This window comes from Heterodontus francisci, chromosome 7 (assembly GCF_036365525.1).
Source record: "Heterodontus francisci isolate sHetFra1 chromosome 7, sHetFra1.hap1, whole genome shotgun sequence".
NCBI lineage: Eukaryota > Metazoa > Chordata > Chondrichthyes > Heterodontiformes > Heterodontidae > Heterodontus > Heterodontus francisci.
In genome coordinates this window covers 3675768-3692677 of record NC_090377.1, presented here as the reverse complement: position 1 = coordinate 3692677, position 16910 = coordinate 3675768, and the positions used below count along the sequence as shown (strand labels likewise).

The 16910-nt window shown below is 52.4% G+C and overlaps 1 protein-coding gene across 1 annotated transcript in view; it reads left to right on the top strand.

Annotated features, from left to right (window-relative positions):
* chpfa (chondroitin polymerizing factor a) overlaps positions 1–16910 on the top strand; it is a 108755-nt gene that overhangs the window by 72853 nt on the left and 18992 nt on the right. Inside the window, exon 2 of the mRNA XM_068034448.1 lies at positions 3662–4226. Coding sequence (XP_067890549.1) covers positions 3662–4226 — 565 coding nt within the window. The remainder of the gene's footprint in view (positions 1–3661; positions 4227–16910) is intronic.

Here is a 16910-nt window from a genome sequence, read left to right as displayed (position 1 = left end):
TCAACTTCTCCACCGACGCTTGGCCGCGCTGGGGACCGGAGCGATCCCCCACCTCGAGGGTGCAGTTAAAATCCCCCCCGAGGATGATGCACTCGCCGCTATCGATGGAGCTCAAGAGAGCGGACACTTCTTCAAAGAAGCGCGCTTGCAAAGCGCCGGGCCTGGGCGCGTACACATTCACAAAGTGGAGCGGCACGCTACCCAGGCGAACGGCGAGGTGGAGCAAGCGGCCCGGCACTAGCTCCTTGACCCCCAAGATCTCCGGCTGAAAAGTCGGGGCCAACAAGATAGCCACCCCACTAGAAATAGGGGTGAGGTGACTCATGTAGACCCCACCCTGCCACTCCAGGAGCCAGGTGGCTTCGTCTCCCGGAACGGTGTGGGTTTCCTGCAGAAAGCTCACCGCGTATCTCCCTTCCCTAAGGACTGAGAGATTGTGAAATCTGCGGTGAGCCCCTCTGCTGCCGTTGATGTTGAGGCTGGCTATGGTTATCTTCATGTCAAAGGTACTTAAAACCCGTCACCAACAGCTCACTGTGAGGAGGGAGTGGAAGTGCACCTGGCCCTCCACTCCCCCAGCAACCCATTGAGGAACACATTAAAACGGCGCCTCTCAACCAGTTTCACGTCCGCGCGCTTGCCCGCTATCTTAAGGGCGGCACGGACGGACTGGATGATCAGCGCCAGATTCGACCAACGGTCGAGGGCCAGCTGAACTTTATTGCGGCAACCCCTGCAAGCCGCGAGGAAATCCCGGAGTTCCGCCGTGGGGATGAGAGGAGATTCGGTGGGAGGCACGAGGGACTCCACCACCTCACTGGCGATGGAATCAAGATCATCCTCCGTGCCCCGCACCGAATCCCCATCCTCCTCCGGGTCGTCACCGCCAGCGGCCAACACATCCACCACACACTGTGGGGCGGACGTCCCGGCCGCGCCAGCTGGTCCCGCCTCCGTCACGATCCCACCCCCAGGATCGATGGCGGAGGAGTCCTCTCTGGGTTCTATTGTGAAACTGGAGCCTGTAGGCACCAGCGGTTCAGGACCCCCCTCCACCTCCATCCCCAGGCCAATGACTGGTCCAGGGGAGACAGAAGTTCCGGACTCCGGGAAACCAGCCGGAGCCGAGACTGGAGGCGGCGAGAGGAGGCCATCTCCCGCTCCGCCAGCACCCACAGGCCCAGCAGATGGGGCAGCATTCTCAGTTATAACTGGGTCGGGTGTCTCCTGGTTGGTGGTGGACTCCGGCTGGGAGGCCCGACCCTCTGGGGCCTCGCCCTCCCCTTCATTCAGGACACCCGACCCAGTAGCAGTGGCAGAATGGGCGGCTTCCCCAGGCTCCCCCACCACAAGCAGGGCCCCACTTACTCCTTCAGTAGGGGCCTCATGTACCGGGGCCATCCCCTCCCCTCCATCCTGAGGAATAGGGAGCACCTGCCCGGACTTTGCAGCCTTGGTGGTGGCGGTAGGGGAAACCTGGGGACCCGAAACAGGAGACAGCTCCCCTCCAACAGATGGGCCCTGCGCCTCAGGGCCCCTTGTTACCTCTGTGGAGGGGTGCCTTCTCCTCTTTTTCCCAGTTGTGTGCGGAGGCTCAGAGACCTCCATATCATCAGAGGCCTCCACCTCCACACTCTCCTTTTTTTTATTCACTCTGGGCCTGAGCCCAGCCCTGGGGCAAGTTGACTTCCCGAGATCGGGCCTTGGGCTGAGCTCAGGCTCGGGTAGTGTCACGATATCCAGGGGACGCGCCTCTCGATGTTTATTTCTCCTCCGCGCCTTCCTTCCACTTGGACGGTCACCCCCCTCCCTGCCGGAGGCCGTGAAAACCACAGCCTCCGGTACCGACTGAATGGTATCTGGTGGTGGTGTAGTGGGGGTGGGAGGAGGTGCAGCGTCGCCACCCTGGGCCGCTGAGTTGGAGTTGGCAGCCGGGAGGTTGGGGCAGTTCTTACGAACATGCCCCACCCCCTTACAGACATGGCACCGCACCCCGTCCAAGGTCCAGAAGACGCGGTAGGCCGTCCCCTGGAATTCTACATTGAAGTGGCCCTCTGTCACCTCCTCCCGCGCCAGCTGCATGAATAACTGGCGGCGGAAGGAGTAGACGTGTCGGAGGCTGTTCTCCCGAAGACCGAGCGGGACTGGGGTGAGCCCCGTCTTTACCTCCCCCAGATGGTGCAGGTGGGGAAGGAGGAGCTCACCAGGGATGAAGGGTGGGACATTGGATAAAACGAGCCTTTGCGCAGTGGCCTCCAGGGGGTCCACTGGCAGAAAGGTCCCGCCCACGGTGAGCCCCTTGCTCAGAGCCAGGGACACCGCCCGCTCGGTCTTCAGGAAAAACACTGCCTTCCCGTACATTTTAGAGGCTGCAACAATGGCCGAAGGGCCGACAACCTCGGCCATTGCTTTCACGCATGCCTCTATAGTCATGTTCGGGTGGACGTAGCTCTTGACCCCATGCTTCGTTGTTAATAAAGCAAACGGTGACGGGGCAACAGGTGCAGCTGCAGCAGCCGCAGCAGCATATGAACGGGAAGGCCCCGCCACCGGCGAAGAGGGGCTTGCCATGGGGTCTAAGAGCCACGTCCACCCCCAAGAAACAAAACAAATTTACACAATTTTTTTTAAAAAAGCAAACTTTAAACAAGGTGGAGTGGGAGTAGAGGAGGATGGGGTAGGATGGTAAAGGAAATGGGGAGGATAGGTGACTGAGGCGACTGAGTGGAGGAAGGGAGAGAAAGGCTGAAAAGGATGTTTGATCCAACTGCCAGTTGGAGCACCTTTATAACAATTAGTCCAAAACTGTTTGTTGTCTTCCAGTTGGGGGAGGCTTCTTCGCCCGGGACGGCTGGAGCCGCCCGGTACTCTCCTCTTCTGATTTTAACAAGACAGTCTTCACCCGGGCAACTCCAGCTGTCCCGAGCAGGCAGTTGGGGTGAGGAGGGAGCTCCCTGTGTGCAAACACCAATACAAATACAGGGGCCCCCTACTGGATTTGGCTGCCCCACCCCTGAGTCTTCAGGCCTCTTCTCCCTCCCCCAAACAGTTTAAACTTCAGAGTCTTTCAGGTGCCCTGACACCCACCTTTCCAGAAAAATTGCAGCCTTCCTTGATGGTTTCCCTCCACTCTGTATTCACCTTTCTCCAGTCTCTCTCCCCAGTTGCTGCAGTCTCCACTCTGCACTCTGCAGTTGCTGCAGCACAGGTGCAGCTGCTCCCCCTGATTGCTGGCAGGAAGAGCTCCAAATTGCCCAGCCAATCCCAGTGCTGTACCTGTCCTGGGAGTGTTTGATGGGACAGTGTAGAGGGAGCTTTACTCTGTATCTAACCCCGTGCTGTACCTGTTCTGGGAGTGTTTGATGGGGACAGTGTAGAGGGAGCTTTACTCTGTATCTAACCCCGTGCTGTACCTGTTCTGGGAGTGTTTGATGGGGACAGTGTAGAGGGAGCTTTACTCTGTATCTAACCCCGTGCTGTACCTGTCCTGGGAGTGTTTGATGGGACAGTGTAGAGGGAGCTTTACTCTGTATCTAACCCCGTGCTGTACCTGTCCTGGGAGTGTTTGATGGGGACAGTGTAGAGGGAGCTTTACTCTGTATCTAACCCCGTGCTGTACCTGTCCTGGGAGTGTTTGACATTTCCTTTCACTTTGTTTTAGGTCGCGTTACATCAGCACTGAGCTGGGAATCCGGGAGCGGTTGTTTGTTGGTGTCCTGACGTCTAAAACTACTCTCAATACTCTGGCTGTTGCTGTGAACCGTACAATGGGCCATCACATTGACAAGGTCCTGTACTTCACTGGGACCAGGAGCCGGAAGATTCCGCATGGAATGTACATCGTAACCCATGGTGATGAGCGGCCCATCTGGAACATGTACCAGACAGTGAAGTATGTCTTTGAGCATTACAGTGGCGAGTACGACTGGTTCTATTTTGTACAGGACGACTCGTACACCGAGAGTGATCGTATCAAGGCACTCGTCAGCCATCTGAGCATCAACACTGACCTGTACATGGGACGTCCTGAGGACTTTATCGGTGGTGAGACAGAGGGGCGGTACTGCCATGGAGGTTTCGGATACCTGCTGTCCCGTAGCCTCCTGATCAAACTGCAGCCACACCTGGAGAGCTGTCGGAACGACATCCTCAGTGCCAGGCCTGATGAGTGGCTGGGGCGATGCATCATTGATTATGTGGCAGTGAACTGTGTCAGTGAGTACGAGGTGGGTGCAACACGCTGGGACTTTAAAATGTAGCCGGATTGAAAATGAGGATTTATCCTAATCCATTGTGGAATGATTTTAGGTGTTAATCATTGCGAATGCTGTGTGTAGCCAGTCGTGGGGGTGTGGAGAGGTGGGAGAGAGGAGAAAGTGTTAACCTTCCCCCTGCTCCCTCTCTCTCAGACACTGAGGCATCTGGTGCGCTGGACCCAGCAACAAAAAGGAAAATAAAACAAATGCTTTGACACTCTCCACTTCAAAAAATAAAGGAAAACAACAGGGATGAGGATGAGGGATTCCGGTTAATGTGGAGAGACTGGAGAAGCTGGGATTGTTCTCCTTCGAGCAGAGAAGGTTAAGGGGGAGATTTAATAGAGGTGTTCAAAATTATAAAGGGTTCTAATAGAGTAAATAAGAAGAAACAGTTTCCACTGACGGAGGGTCAGTAACCAGAGGGACACAGATTAAGATCATTGGTAAAAGAATCAGAGGGGGAGATGAGGAGAATGTTTTTACACAGTGAGTTATTGTGATCTGGAACGCGCTGCCTGAAAGGGCGGTGGAAGCAGATTCAATAGTAACTTTCAAAAGGGAATTGGATAAATACTTGAAGAGGAAAATGTTACAGGACTGTGGGGAAAGAACAAGAGAGTTGGGCGAACTGGATAGCTTGTTTAAAGAGCCAGCACAGGTACAATGGGCCGAATGGCCTCCTCCTGTACAATCTGATTCTATGAATATTTTTGAGTCAGGTCAGGAAGAAACACATTTGGAAAAGTGCAGACCAGTGGAAAAAGGCAAATCAAGGTCCATGTGGAGTTGGGATGTTGTGCGGAGCAGTGAATGAGATTCCATGTGGGATCGCTCTCTGTGTGGCTTCTCTGATCATGTGGTGTGGAATCAGGTTTGGCCTGGAGAGGGACTGGCCTTGAGGAGAAACCTCGATTCCGTTGGCCAGCGGTCAAATTGTGAGCAGGAAAAGCGTCACTTCAGAAAGAGAAAGACAGAGAGCCTCTGTTACATCTCAGCTCCTGGAGCCTGGCAGAGTCAGTGAGAGCAGCTTTACTCAGAAACACATTCCCCAAGCTGCCTGCATGTGTAAACCTCCTCCCTCCCTCGAGTGGAACCAGCACAGACTTGCATCTCTCGTTCTCCCTGCTTGCCTCTCTTGACAGGCTGCCAAGAATTGTGAGAGTTGAACGAGCTGGAGAGGGCCTCGCTGTTGCGAGGAGGGAGAGAGGAGAGAGGGGCCGGTCAGCACATGGACTGATAGCAGAGAAAGTGCTGAATGAATGAATTATAATCCCAGTAACAGACTGAGACTCCTCCACTCCCTCACACAGCCTCAAACTGTGAGACTCCTCCCCTCCCTCACACAGCCTCAAACTGAGAGACTCCTCCCCTCCCTCACACTGCCTCAAACTGAGAGACTCCTCCATTCCCTCACACAGCCTCAAACTGTCAGACTCCTCCACTCCCTCACACTCCCTCAAACTGAGAGACTCCTCCCCTCCCTCACACTCCCTCAAACTGAGAGACTCCTCCACTCCCTCACACTCCCTCAAACTGTGAGACTCCTCCACTCCCTCACACAGCCTCAAACTGAGAGACTCCTCCCCTCCCTCACACTGCCTCAAACTGAGAGACTCGTCCCCTCCCTCACACTGCCTCAAACTGAGAGACTCCTCCATTCCCTCACACAGCCTCAAACTGTGAGACTCCTCCCCTCCCTCACACAGCCTCAAACTGAGAGACTCCTCCCCTCCCTCACACTGCCTCAAACTGAGAGACTCCTCCATTCCCTCACACAGCCTCAAACTGTCAGACTCCTCCACTCCCTCACACAGCCTCAAACTGAGAGACTCCTCCCCTCCCTCACACTCCCTCAAACTGAGAGACTCCTCCACTCCCTCACACTCCCTCAAACTGTGAGACTCCTCCACTCCCTCACACAGCCTCAAACTGAGAGACTCCTCCCCTCCCTCACACTGCCTCAAACTGAGAGACTCCTCCATTCCCTCACACAGCCTCAAACTGTCAGACTCCTCCACTCCCTCACACAGCCTCAAACTGAGAGACTCCTCCCCTCCCTCACACTCCCTCAAACTGAGAGACTCCTCCACTCCCTCACACTCCCTCAAACTGAGAGACTCCTCCCCTCCCTCACACTGCCTCAAACTGAGAGACTCGTCCCCTCCCTCACACTGCCTCAAACTGAGAGACTCCTCCCCTCCCTCACACTGCCTCAAACTGAGAGACTCCTCCCCTCCCTCACACAGCCTCAAACTGAGAGACTCTTCCCCTCCCTCACACTCCCTCAAACTGAGAGACTCCTCCACTCCCTCACACTCCCTCAAACTGTGAGACTCCTCCACTCCCTCACACAGCCTCAAACTGAGAGACTCCTCCCCTCCCTCACACTGCCTCAAACTGTGAGACTCCTCCCCTCCCTCACACTGCCTCAAACTGAGAGACTCCTCCCCTCCCTCACACAGCCTCAAACTGAGAGACTCCTCCCCTCCCTCACACTGCCTCAAACTGAGAGACTCCTCCACTCCCTCACACAGCCTCAAACTGAGAGACTCCTCCCCTCCCTCACACTCCCTCAAACTGTGAGACTCCTCCACTCCCTCACACAGCCTCAAACTGAGAGACTCCTCCCCTCCCTCACACTGCCTCAAACTGAGAGACTCCTCCCCTCCCTCACACAGCCACAAACTGAGAGACTCCTCCCCTCCCTCACACTGCCTCAAACTGAGAGACTCCTCCACTCCCTCACACAGCCTCAAACTGAGAGACTGAGAGACTGAGAGACTGAGAGACTCCTCCCCTCCCTCACACTCCCTCAAACTGAGAGACTGCTCCCCTCCCTCACACTCCCTCAAACTGAGAGACTCCTCCCCTCCCTCACACTCCCTCAAACTGAGAGACTCCTCCACTCCCTCACACTCCCTCAAACTGAGAGACTCCTCCCCTCCCTCACACTCCCTCAAACTGAGAGACTCCTCCCCTCCCTCACACTCCCTCAAACTGAGAGACTCCTCCCCTCCCTCACACTCCCTCAAACTGAGAGACTCCTCCCCTCCCTCACACTCCCTCAAACTGAGACTCCTCCCCTCCCTCACACTCCCTCAAACTGAGAGACTCCTCCCCTCCCTCACACTCCCTCAAACTGAGAGACTCCTCCACTCCCTCACACTCCCTCAAACTGAGACTCCTCCCCTCCCTCACACTCCCTCAAACTGAGAGACTCCTCCCCTCCCTCACACTCCCTCAAACTGAGAGACTCCTCCCCTCCCTCACACTCCCTCAAACTGAGAGACTCCTCCACTCCCTCACACAGCCTCAAACTGAGAGACTCCTCCCCTCCCTCACACTGCCTCAAACTGAGAGACTCCTCCCCTCCCTCACACTGCCTCAAACTGAGACTCCTCCCCTCCCTCACACTCCCTCAAACTGAGAGACTACTCCACTCCCTCACACTCCCTCAAACTGAGAGACTCCTCCCCTCCATCTCCCCTCAAACTGTGAGACTCCTCCCCTCCCTCACACTGCCTCAAACTGAGAGACTCCTCCCCTCCATCTCCCCTCCAACTGAGACTCCTCCCCTCCCTCACACTGCCTCAAACTGAGAGACTCCGCCCCTCCATCTCCCCTCAAACTGAGACTCCTCCCCTCCCTCACTCTCCCTCAAACTGAGAGACTCCTCCCCTCCATCTCCCCTCAAACTGAGACTCCTCCCCTCCCTCACTCTCCCTCAAACTGTGAGACTCCTCCTCTCCCTCACACTCCCTCAAACTGTGAGACTCCTCCCCTCCCTCACACTCCCTCAAACTGTGAGACTCCTCCCCTCCCTCACACTCCCTCAAACTGAGAGACTCCTCCCCTCCCTCACACTCCCTCAAACTGAGAGACTCCTCCCTTCCCTCACACTCCCTCAAACTGAGTGACTCCTCCACTCCCTCACACTCCCTCAAACTGAGAGATTCCTCCGCTCCATCTCCCCTCAAACTGTGAGACTCCTGCCCTCCATCTCCCCTCAAACTGTGAGACTCCTCCCCTCCCTCACACTCCCTCAAACTGTGAGACTCCTCCCCTCCCTCACACTCCCTCAAACTGTGAGACTCCTCCCCTCCCTCACACTCCCTCAAACTGTGAGACTCCTCCCCTCCCTCACACTCCCTCAAACTGTGAGACTCCTCCTCTCCCTCACACTCCCCTCAAACTGTGAGACTCCTCCGCTCCATCTCCCCTCAAACTGTGAGACTCCTCCTCTCCCTCACACTCCCCTCAAACTGTGAGACTCCTCCGCTCCATCTCCCCTCAAACTGTGAGACTCCTCCTCTCCCTCACACTCCCTCAAACTGTGAGACTCCTCCTCTCCCTCACACTCCCCTCAAACTGTGAGACTCCTCCCCCCTCTCAGTCTCCATTTCTTCCTACCGTTTATTGGCCAGTAAAATTGTTGCCTAAACACCATTCCCTTTATTTTGAAGCTTGCACTCTGACCTGTGGCCTCTGTGTAATGCAGTAAATGTGCTCAAAGTGCAAGTTTGAAGGTGCAATGCTAGTCACAGCTGCACACTGCTGTCTGCTGTCACTCACATACCCATCAAACCACACAACAGCAAGGGATTTGGAAGGTGAATGGAATTATTGAGAGAGGAATGGAATATAAAAGTAGGGAGGTTATCCTTCACTTATACAGGGCATTGATGAGACTGTATTCTGGAGTATTGTGTACAGTTTTGGTCTCCTTACTTAAGGAAGGATCTAATTATATTCGAAGCAGTTCAGAGAAGGTTCACTCGCCTGGATTCTGGGATGGAGGCCTTATCTTATGAGTAAAGGTTGGGCAGGTTGGACCTGTATCCATTGGAGTTTAGAAGAATGAGAGGTGATCTTATTGAAATGTATAAGATCCTGAGGGGTCTTGACAGGGTAGATGCTGAGAGGATGTTTCCCCTCGTGGGAGAGACTAGATCGAGGGGACACAGTTTAAAATTAGGGGTTTCCCATTTAAGATACGAACATACAAAAATACGAGCTCGGAGCAGGAGGAGGCCACTCGGCCCTTCGAGCCTGCTCCGCCATTCAACAAGATCATGGCTGATCTGATTGTATCTCAACTCCACATTCCCGCCTACCCCCAATAACCTTCCACCCCCTTGCTTATCAAGAATCTATCTACCTCTGCCTTAAAAATATTCAAAGACTCTGCTTCCACTGCCTTTTGAGGAAGAGAATTCCAAAGACTCACAACCCTCAGAGAGAAAAAAATTCTCCTCATCTCTGTCTTAAATGGGCGACTCCTTATTTTTAAACCTAGTTCTAGATTCTCCCACAAGAGGAAACATCCTTTCCACATCCACCCTGTCAAGACCCCTCAGGATCTTATATGTTTTAATCAAGTCGCCTCTTACTCTTCTAAATTCCAGGGGATACAAGTCTAGCCTGTCCAATCTTTCCTCATAAGACAACCCGCCCATTCCAGGTATTAGTCTAGTAAACCTTCTCTGAACTGCTTCCAACACATTTACATCCTTCCTTAAATAAGGAGACCAATACTGTACACAGTACTCCAGATGTGGTCTCACCAATGCTCTGTATAGCTGAAGCATAACCTCCCTACTTTTGTATTCGATTCCCCTCACAATAAACGATAACATTCTATTAGCTTTCCTAATTACTTGCTGTACCTGCATACTAACCTTTTGCGATTCATGCACTAGGACACCCAGATCCCTCTGCACCTCAGAGCTCTGCAATCTCTCACCATTTAGATAATATGCTTTTTTAATCTTCCTGCCAAAATGGGCAATTTCACATTTTCCCCACATAATACTCCATTTGTGAGGTCTTTGCCCACTCATTTAACCTATCTATATCCCTTTGTAGCCCCCTTATGGCCTTTTCACAACTTACTTTCCTCCCTATCTTTGTGCCATCAGAAAATTTAGCAACCATACCATTGGTCCCTTCATCCAAGTCATTTATATAAATTGTAAAAAGTTGAGGCCCCGACACAGATCCCTGTGGCACCACTCGTTACATCTTGCCAACCAGAAAATGACCTATGTATGCCTACTCTCTATCTCCTGTTCGTTAGCCAATCTTCTATCCATGCCAATATGTTACCTCCTACACCATGAGCTTTTATTTTCCGCAATAACCTTTGATGTGGCACCTTATCAAATGCCTTCTGGAAATCTAAGTACAATACATCCACCAGTTCCCCTTGATCCACAGCACATGTAACTCCCTCAAAGAACTCCAATAAATTGGTTAAACATGATTTCCCTTTCACAAAACCATGTTGACTCTGCCTGATTCCCTTGAATTTTTCTAAATGCCCTGCTATAACGTCTTTAATAATAGCTTCTAACATTTTCCCGATGACACGTTAAGCTAACTGGCCTGTAGTTTCCTGCTTTCTGTCGCCCTCACTTTTTGAATAAAGGAGTTACATTCGCTATTTTCCAATCTAATGGAACCTTCCCCAAATCTCGGGAATTTTGGAAAATTAAAGCTAACACATCAACTTTCTCACCAGCCACTTCTGTTAAGAGCCTAGGGATGAAGTTCATCAGGACCCGGGGACTTGTCAGCCCGCAGCTCCAACAATTTGTTCAGTACCACTTCCCTGGTGATTGTAATTTTCTTGAGTTCCTCCCTCCCTTCCATTTAATGATTTGCAACTATTTCTGGGATGGAGCTGAGGAGAAATTTTTTTAGCTGAAGGTCGTGAATCTGTGGAATTCTTATCCCCAGAGAGCAGTGGAGGCTGTGTCATTGAATATATTTCAGGCTGAGTTAGATAGATTCTTGATAGACAAGGGAGTCAAAGGGTTATGGGGGGGCAGACAGGAAAGTAGAATTGAGGCCACAATCAGATCAGCTGTGATCTTGTTGAATGGTGAGCAGGCTCGAGGGGCTGAATGGCCTATTCCGGCTCCTAATTCGTCTCTTTGTGTGTTCGTATGTTAGCATGTTTCTGTCTACAGTAAACAGGAGGTGAGTTGAAAACCTTAGAGAGAGCAGGACGTCATCCCTGAGTGACCAGTGTTTTGGAATTGTGTTGTAATTGTAACCAGTAACCAGAATCCTGCACCGAGGCCAAGTGTTTTTGGCAGTTGCCTGACGTTTACTGAGGTTACTGGTGTTAAACTTGTTCCTCTGTAGAATATGGCTTTCTCTAACAGTGAATTAATTAAACCTTTGATATTGAGGGACATTGCTTCATGAGGAATTGTTTGGTTTTATTTTATTGTTGGTGTAGAGAATTAGGTCAAAAGGATTTTATTGAGGGGGATTTTCTTAATATTGAGAAACGAGAAGCTGTATCGGGACTGAGAATTTAGTCTAGAATTTTTTCAACTTTGAGATTGTCCGAGAATGGACCGACAGCAGCTGCCGAGCCCACACGGATGGATGGTGGGACTCTGGGCAACATATTACCGGCAACCGCCAATTAGCAGGCGGCAATCAGGACTGTCAACCGGTTGAGGAGGGTGGCCCGACTCTCAGTGCTGCCGACCCAATCAGAGGGGACCACTGCTGAGGCTGCAGGATGGAGAGGGTCCCTCCATGTTGAGGCTGGCAAGTTATTTTATTTACTGTGCCGGGCCAGGTGGGGACAGGCCCTGGTGATGGGGGTGGGGAGGTGGGGGGCAGGCCCTGGTATTGGTATTGGGGTGGGGACAGGCCCTGGTATTGGGGTGGGGAGGTGGGGACAGGCCCTGGTATTGGGGTGGGGAGGTGGGGACAGGCCCTGGTATTGGTATTGGGGTGGGGAGGGGGGGACAGGCCCTGGTGTTGGGGTGGGGAGGTGGGGACAGGCCCTGGTGATGGGGTGGGGAGGTGGGGACAGGCCCTGGTGTCGTGGTGGGGAGGTGGAGACAGGCCCTGGTATCGTGGTGGGGAGGTGGGGACAGGCCCTGGTATTGGTATTGGGGTGGGGAGGGGGGGACAGGCCCTGGTATCGGGGTGAGGAGGTGGGGACAGGCCCTGGTATCGGGGTGAGGAGGTGGGGACAGGCTCTGGTATTGGTATTGGGGTGGGGAGGGGGGGACAGGCCCTGGTATCGGGTTGGGGAGATGGGGACAGGCCCTGGTGTCGGGGTGAGGAGGTGGGGACAGGCCCTGGTATCGGGGTGGGGAAGTGGGGACAGGCCCTGGTGTCGGGGTGAGGAGGTGGGGACAGGCCCTGGTATCGGGGTGGGGAGGTGGGGACAGACCCTGGTATCGGGGTGAGGAGGTGGGGACAGACCCTGGTATCGGGGTGAGGAAGTGGGGACAGGCCCTGGTATCGGGGTGGGGAGGTGGGGACAGACCCTGGTATCGGGGTGAGGAGGTGGGGACAGACCCTGGTATCGGGGTGGGGAGGTGGGGACAGACCCTGGTATCGGGGTGAGGAGGTGGGGACAGACCCTGGTATCGGGGTGGGGAGGTGGGGACAGATCCTGGTATCGGGGTGGGGACAGGCCCTGGTATTGGTATTGGGGTGGGGAGGGGGGGACAGGCCCTGGTATCGGGTTGGGGAGATGGGGACAGGCCCTGGTGTCGGGGTGAGGAGGTGGGGACAGGCCCTGGTATCGGGGTGGGGAGGTGGGGACAGACCCTGGTAGCGGGGTGAGGAGGTGAGGGCAGGCCCTGGTATCGGGGTGAGGAGGTGGGGGTGTAACCTCAAGCGGCGGTGTCAGAGCCGCAGGGGCAGCCACTGTCGCCAGGGGCCCCTCTGTAGGCCATGGCCTGGCCATTAAGGAAGGACTGCCTCTGGGAAGCTGCTGGCAGGCTGGGAAAGCCGGCTCCTGTTCCAACCTTGGTAAAATGCCAGTGGGGGCAGGAAGTGGCTGTTAATTCTTCTGGTTGGTGAACACCAAGCTGCTCCCATTCCCAGCGGTGCCTCCTGCTGCCATTTAACGAGGCCTCCCCCCTCCTACCCATCTCGAGAAGGCTGGTAATATCCAGTCGTTAGGATTTTATGTACACAAATCACTAAACCCTAATGGGCAGGTACAAAAATTAATTAAAAAGGCTAATGGAATGTTGACCTTTATCTCGGGGACTGGAATATAATGGGGAGGAAGTGATGTTACAGTTTATATAAAGCTCCGGTCAGACCCCATCCAGAGTTACTGGGTTCAGTTCTGGGCCCCGCACCTCAGGAAGGAGATATTGGCCTTGGAATCATAGAATCATAGAAAGTTTAAGTCACAGAAAGAGGCCACTTGGCCCATCGTGTCTGTGCCAGCTGAAAAACATTCCACCTATTCTATTCCCATTTTCCAGCGTTTGGTCCGTAGTCCTGCAGATTACAGCACTTGAGGTGTATATTCAAACTCCTTTTGAATGAGTTGAGGGTCTTTGCCTCAACTACCCTTTCAGGCAGTGAGTTCCAGACCATCGCCACCCTCTGGATGAAAACGTTTTCCCTCATCTCCCCTCTAATTTTTCTACGAATCACTTTAAATCTATGCCCCCTCATCACTGATCTCTCTGCTAAGGTGAATAGACCCTTCACCTCCACTCTATCCAGGATCCTCAAAATTTTATACATTTCAATCAGATCTCCCCCTCAGCCTTCTCTGTTCCAAGGAGAACAACCCCAGCCTATCCAATCTTTCCTCATAGCTGCATTTTTCCAGTCCTGACAGCATCCTCGTAAATCTCCTCTGTACCCTCTCTAGTGTAATTACATCCTTTCTGTAATGAGGTGACCAGAACTGCACACAGCACTCAAGTTGTTGCCTAACCAATGAGTTATACAGTTCCAGCATAACCTCCCTGCTCTTATATTCTATATCTCGGCTAATAAAGGAAAGGATTCCATCTGCCTTCTTAACCACCTTATCGACCTGTTCTGCTACCTTCAGGGATCTGTGGACATTCACTCTAAGGTCCCTCACTTCCTCTACACTTCTCAGTATTTTCCCATTAATCGTGTATACCTTTGCCTTGTTTGACCTCCTCAAATGCATTACCTCACACTTCTCCAGGTTGAATTACATTTGCCACTTTTCTGCCCGTCTGACCAGACCATCACTATCTTCCTGCAGCCTACAGCTATCCTCCTCACTATCTACCACTCGGCCAATCTTTGTGTTGTCTGCAAACTTCTTGATCATGCTCCCTACATTTACATCCAAATCGTTAATATATACCACAAAAAGTAGGAGAATACTTTGCTCCATTCACTTCTCACTGCCTAGATTTAATTGGAAATGTTTCCCTACAGTAATTAAGCTTTTAGCCGTTTGTTTTAAAGGCTGGGATGAGTGTCAGAGAGTCTGTTCCTCTGTGCCAAGAAAGTCTCTAATCAGCGATGATTAGTCCACATCTCATTTCAACCACATTTTTCCTAAATTGACTGTGTCAAATCCTGCATACAAACAGGTCTGGAACTTCTGTAGCATGTCTGGTACTGAGCCCCACACACACAGCACATGAAGATCCCAGGCTCCATCCCCAGCTTGTGCTGTGTTTGCTCATCTCACCCACTGGGACAGTTGGGGAGCTACTCTAGAGAGGGGCAAATCTGGTTAATGTCCCCCTGACCCCCGACTCCCAACAGCATCCTCAGTCTGAGCCCTGGCTCCGCTCTTTGTAGGAGATCGCCAGTCTTCTGGGTTGGTAGCAATGAAGTCACCTGCTTCCACTCATTGAGACCAGCGAGTGGTCCCTCCTCACATTCACCCTCCACACACTGACACTTTGGGAGTGGGAGAGGTAGATAGCTGAGGTATGCTGGGGAGAGAAGGAAATGTTCTCTGTGTTCTCGGGGGAATCTGCTGCCACTTGTCCCCAACCCTTACTTTCATTCCAGGTGTGGAGAGCTATTTGTGCTGTGTTTCCCCATAATCTGATACCTGACTTGGTCACAGTGTTATGTGCAGGAGCAAAGAGGAGAGAAAATAAAGATGGTTACATCAGTATCACAGAATTGTTACAGCACGAAAGGAGGCCATTTGGCCCATCGTGTCCGCACTGGCTCTCTGAAAGAGCAATTCACCTAGTGTCATTCCCCTGCCTTCTCCCCGTAACCCTGCACAGTCTTCCTTGTCGTATAACAGTCTAATTCCCTTTTGAATGCTTCAATTGAACCTGCCTCCACCACGTTCTCAGTCAGCGCATTCCAGACCTTAACCACTCACTGCGTGAAAAAGTTTTTCCTCATGTCACTGGATCCATTGACATTTGCTAACGTGTACTCCCCTTGAGCCCTAACCCCTTCCCGTTCACTCCCATTGTACACAATCCCAATGGATCAAACCCCTTCCCGTTCACTCCCATTTGTACACAATCCCAATGGATCAAACCCCTTCCCGTTCGCTCCCCTTGTACACAATCCCAATGGATCAAACCCCTTCCCGTTCACTCCCATTTGTACACAATCCCAATGGATCAAATCCCTTCCCGTTCACTCCCATTGTACACAATCCCAATGGATCAAACCCCTTCCCGTTCACTCCCATTGTACACAATCCCAATGGATCAAACCCCTTCCCGTTCACTCCCATTTGTACACAATCCCAATGGATCAAACCCCTTCCCGTTCACTCCCATTTGTACACAATCCCAATGGATCAAACCCCTTCCCGTTCACTCCCATTTGTACACAATCCCAATGGATCAAACCCCTTCCCGTTCACTCCCATTGTACACAATCCCAATGGATCAAACCCCTTCCCGTTCACTCCCCTTGTACACAATCCCAATGGATCAAACCCCTTCCCGTTCACTCCCATTTGTACACAATCCCAATGGATCAAACCCCTTCCCGTTCACTCCCATTTGTACACAATCCCAATGGATCAAACCCCTTCCCGTTCACTCCCATTGTACACATTCCCAATGGATCAAACCCCTTCCCATTCACTGCCATTGTACACAATCCCAATGGATCAAACCCCTTCCCGTTCACTCCCATTTGTACACAATCCCAATGGATCAAACCCCTTCCCGTTCACTCCCATTGTACACAATCCCAATGGATCAAACTCCTTCCCGTTCACTCCCATTGTACACAATCCCAATGGATCAAACCCCTTCCCGTTCACTCCCATTGTACACAATCCCAATGGATCAAACCCCTTCCCGTTCACTCCCATTGTACACAATCCCAAGGGATCAAACCCCTTCCCGTTCACTCCCATTGTACATAATCCCAATGGATCAAACCCCTTCCTATTCACTCCCACTGTACACAATCCCAATGGATCAAACCCCTTCCTATTCACTCCAACTGTGCAGAATTCCAATTTTTAAAAACCCGTTCCTCAGATATGGGCATCACTGGCCAGGCCAGCATTTATTGCCCATCCCTAAGGAGGCTAGGTGAGTTGTTGCAGTGCATTTTGTAGATAGAAACATAGAAAATAGGAGCAGGAGAAGGCCATTCGGCCCTTTGAGCCTGCTCCGCCATTCATTATGATTATGGCTGATCATCCAACTCAGTAGCCTGTTCCCACTTTCCCCCCATATCCTTTGATCCCTTTTGACCCAAGAGCGATATCTAACTCCTTCCTGAAAACATACAATGTTTTGGTCTCAACTGTTTTCTGTGGTAGTGAATTCCACAGGCTCACCACTCTCTGGGTGAAGAAATGTCTCCTCATCTCAGTCCTGAAAAGTTTACCCCGTATCCTTAGACTATGACCCGTGGTTCTGGACTCCCCCACCATCG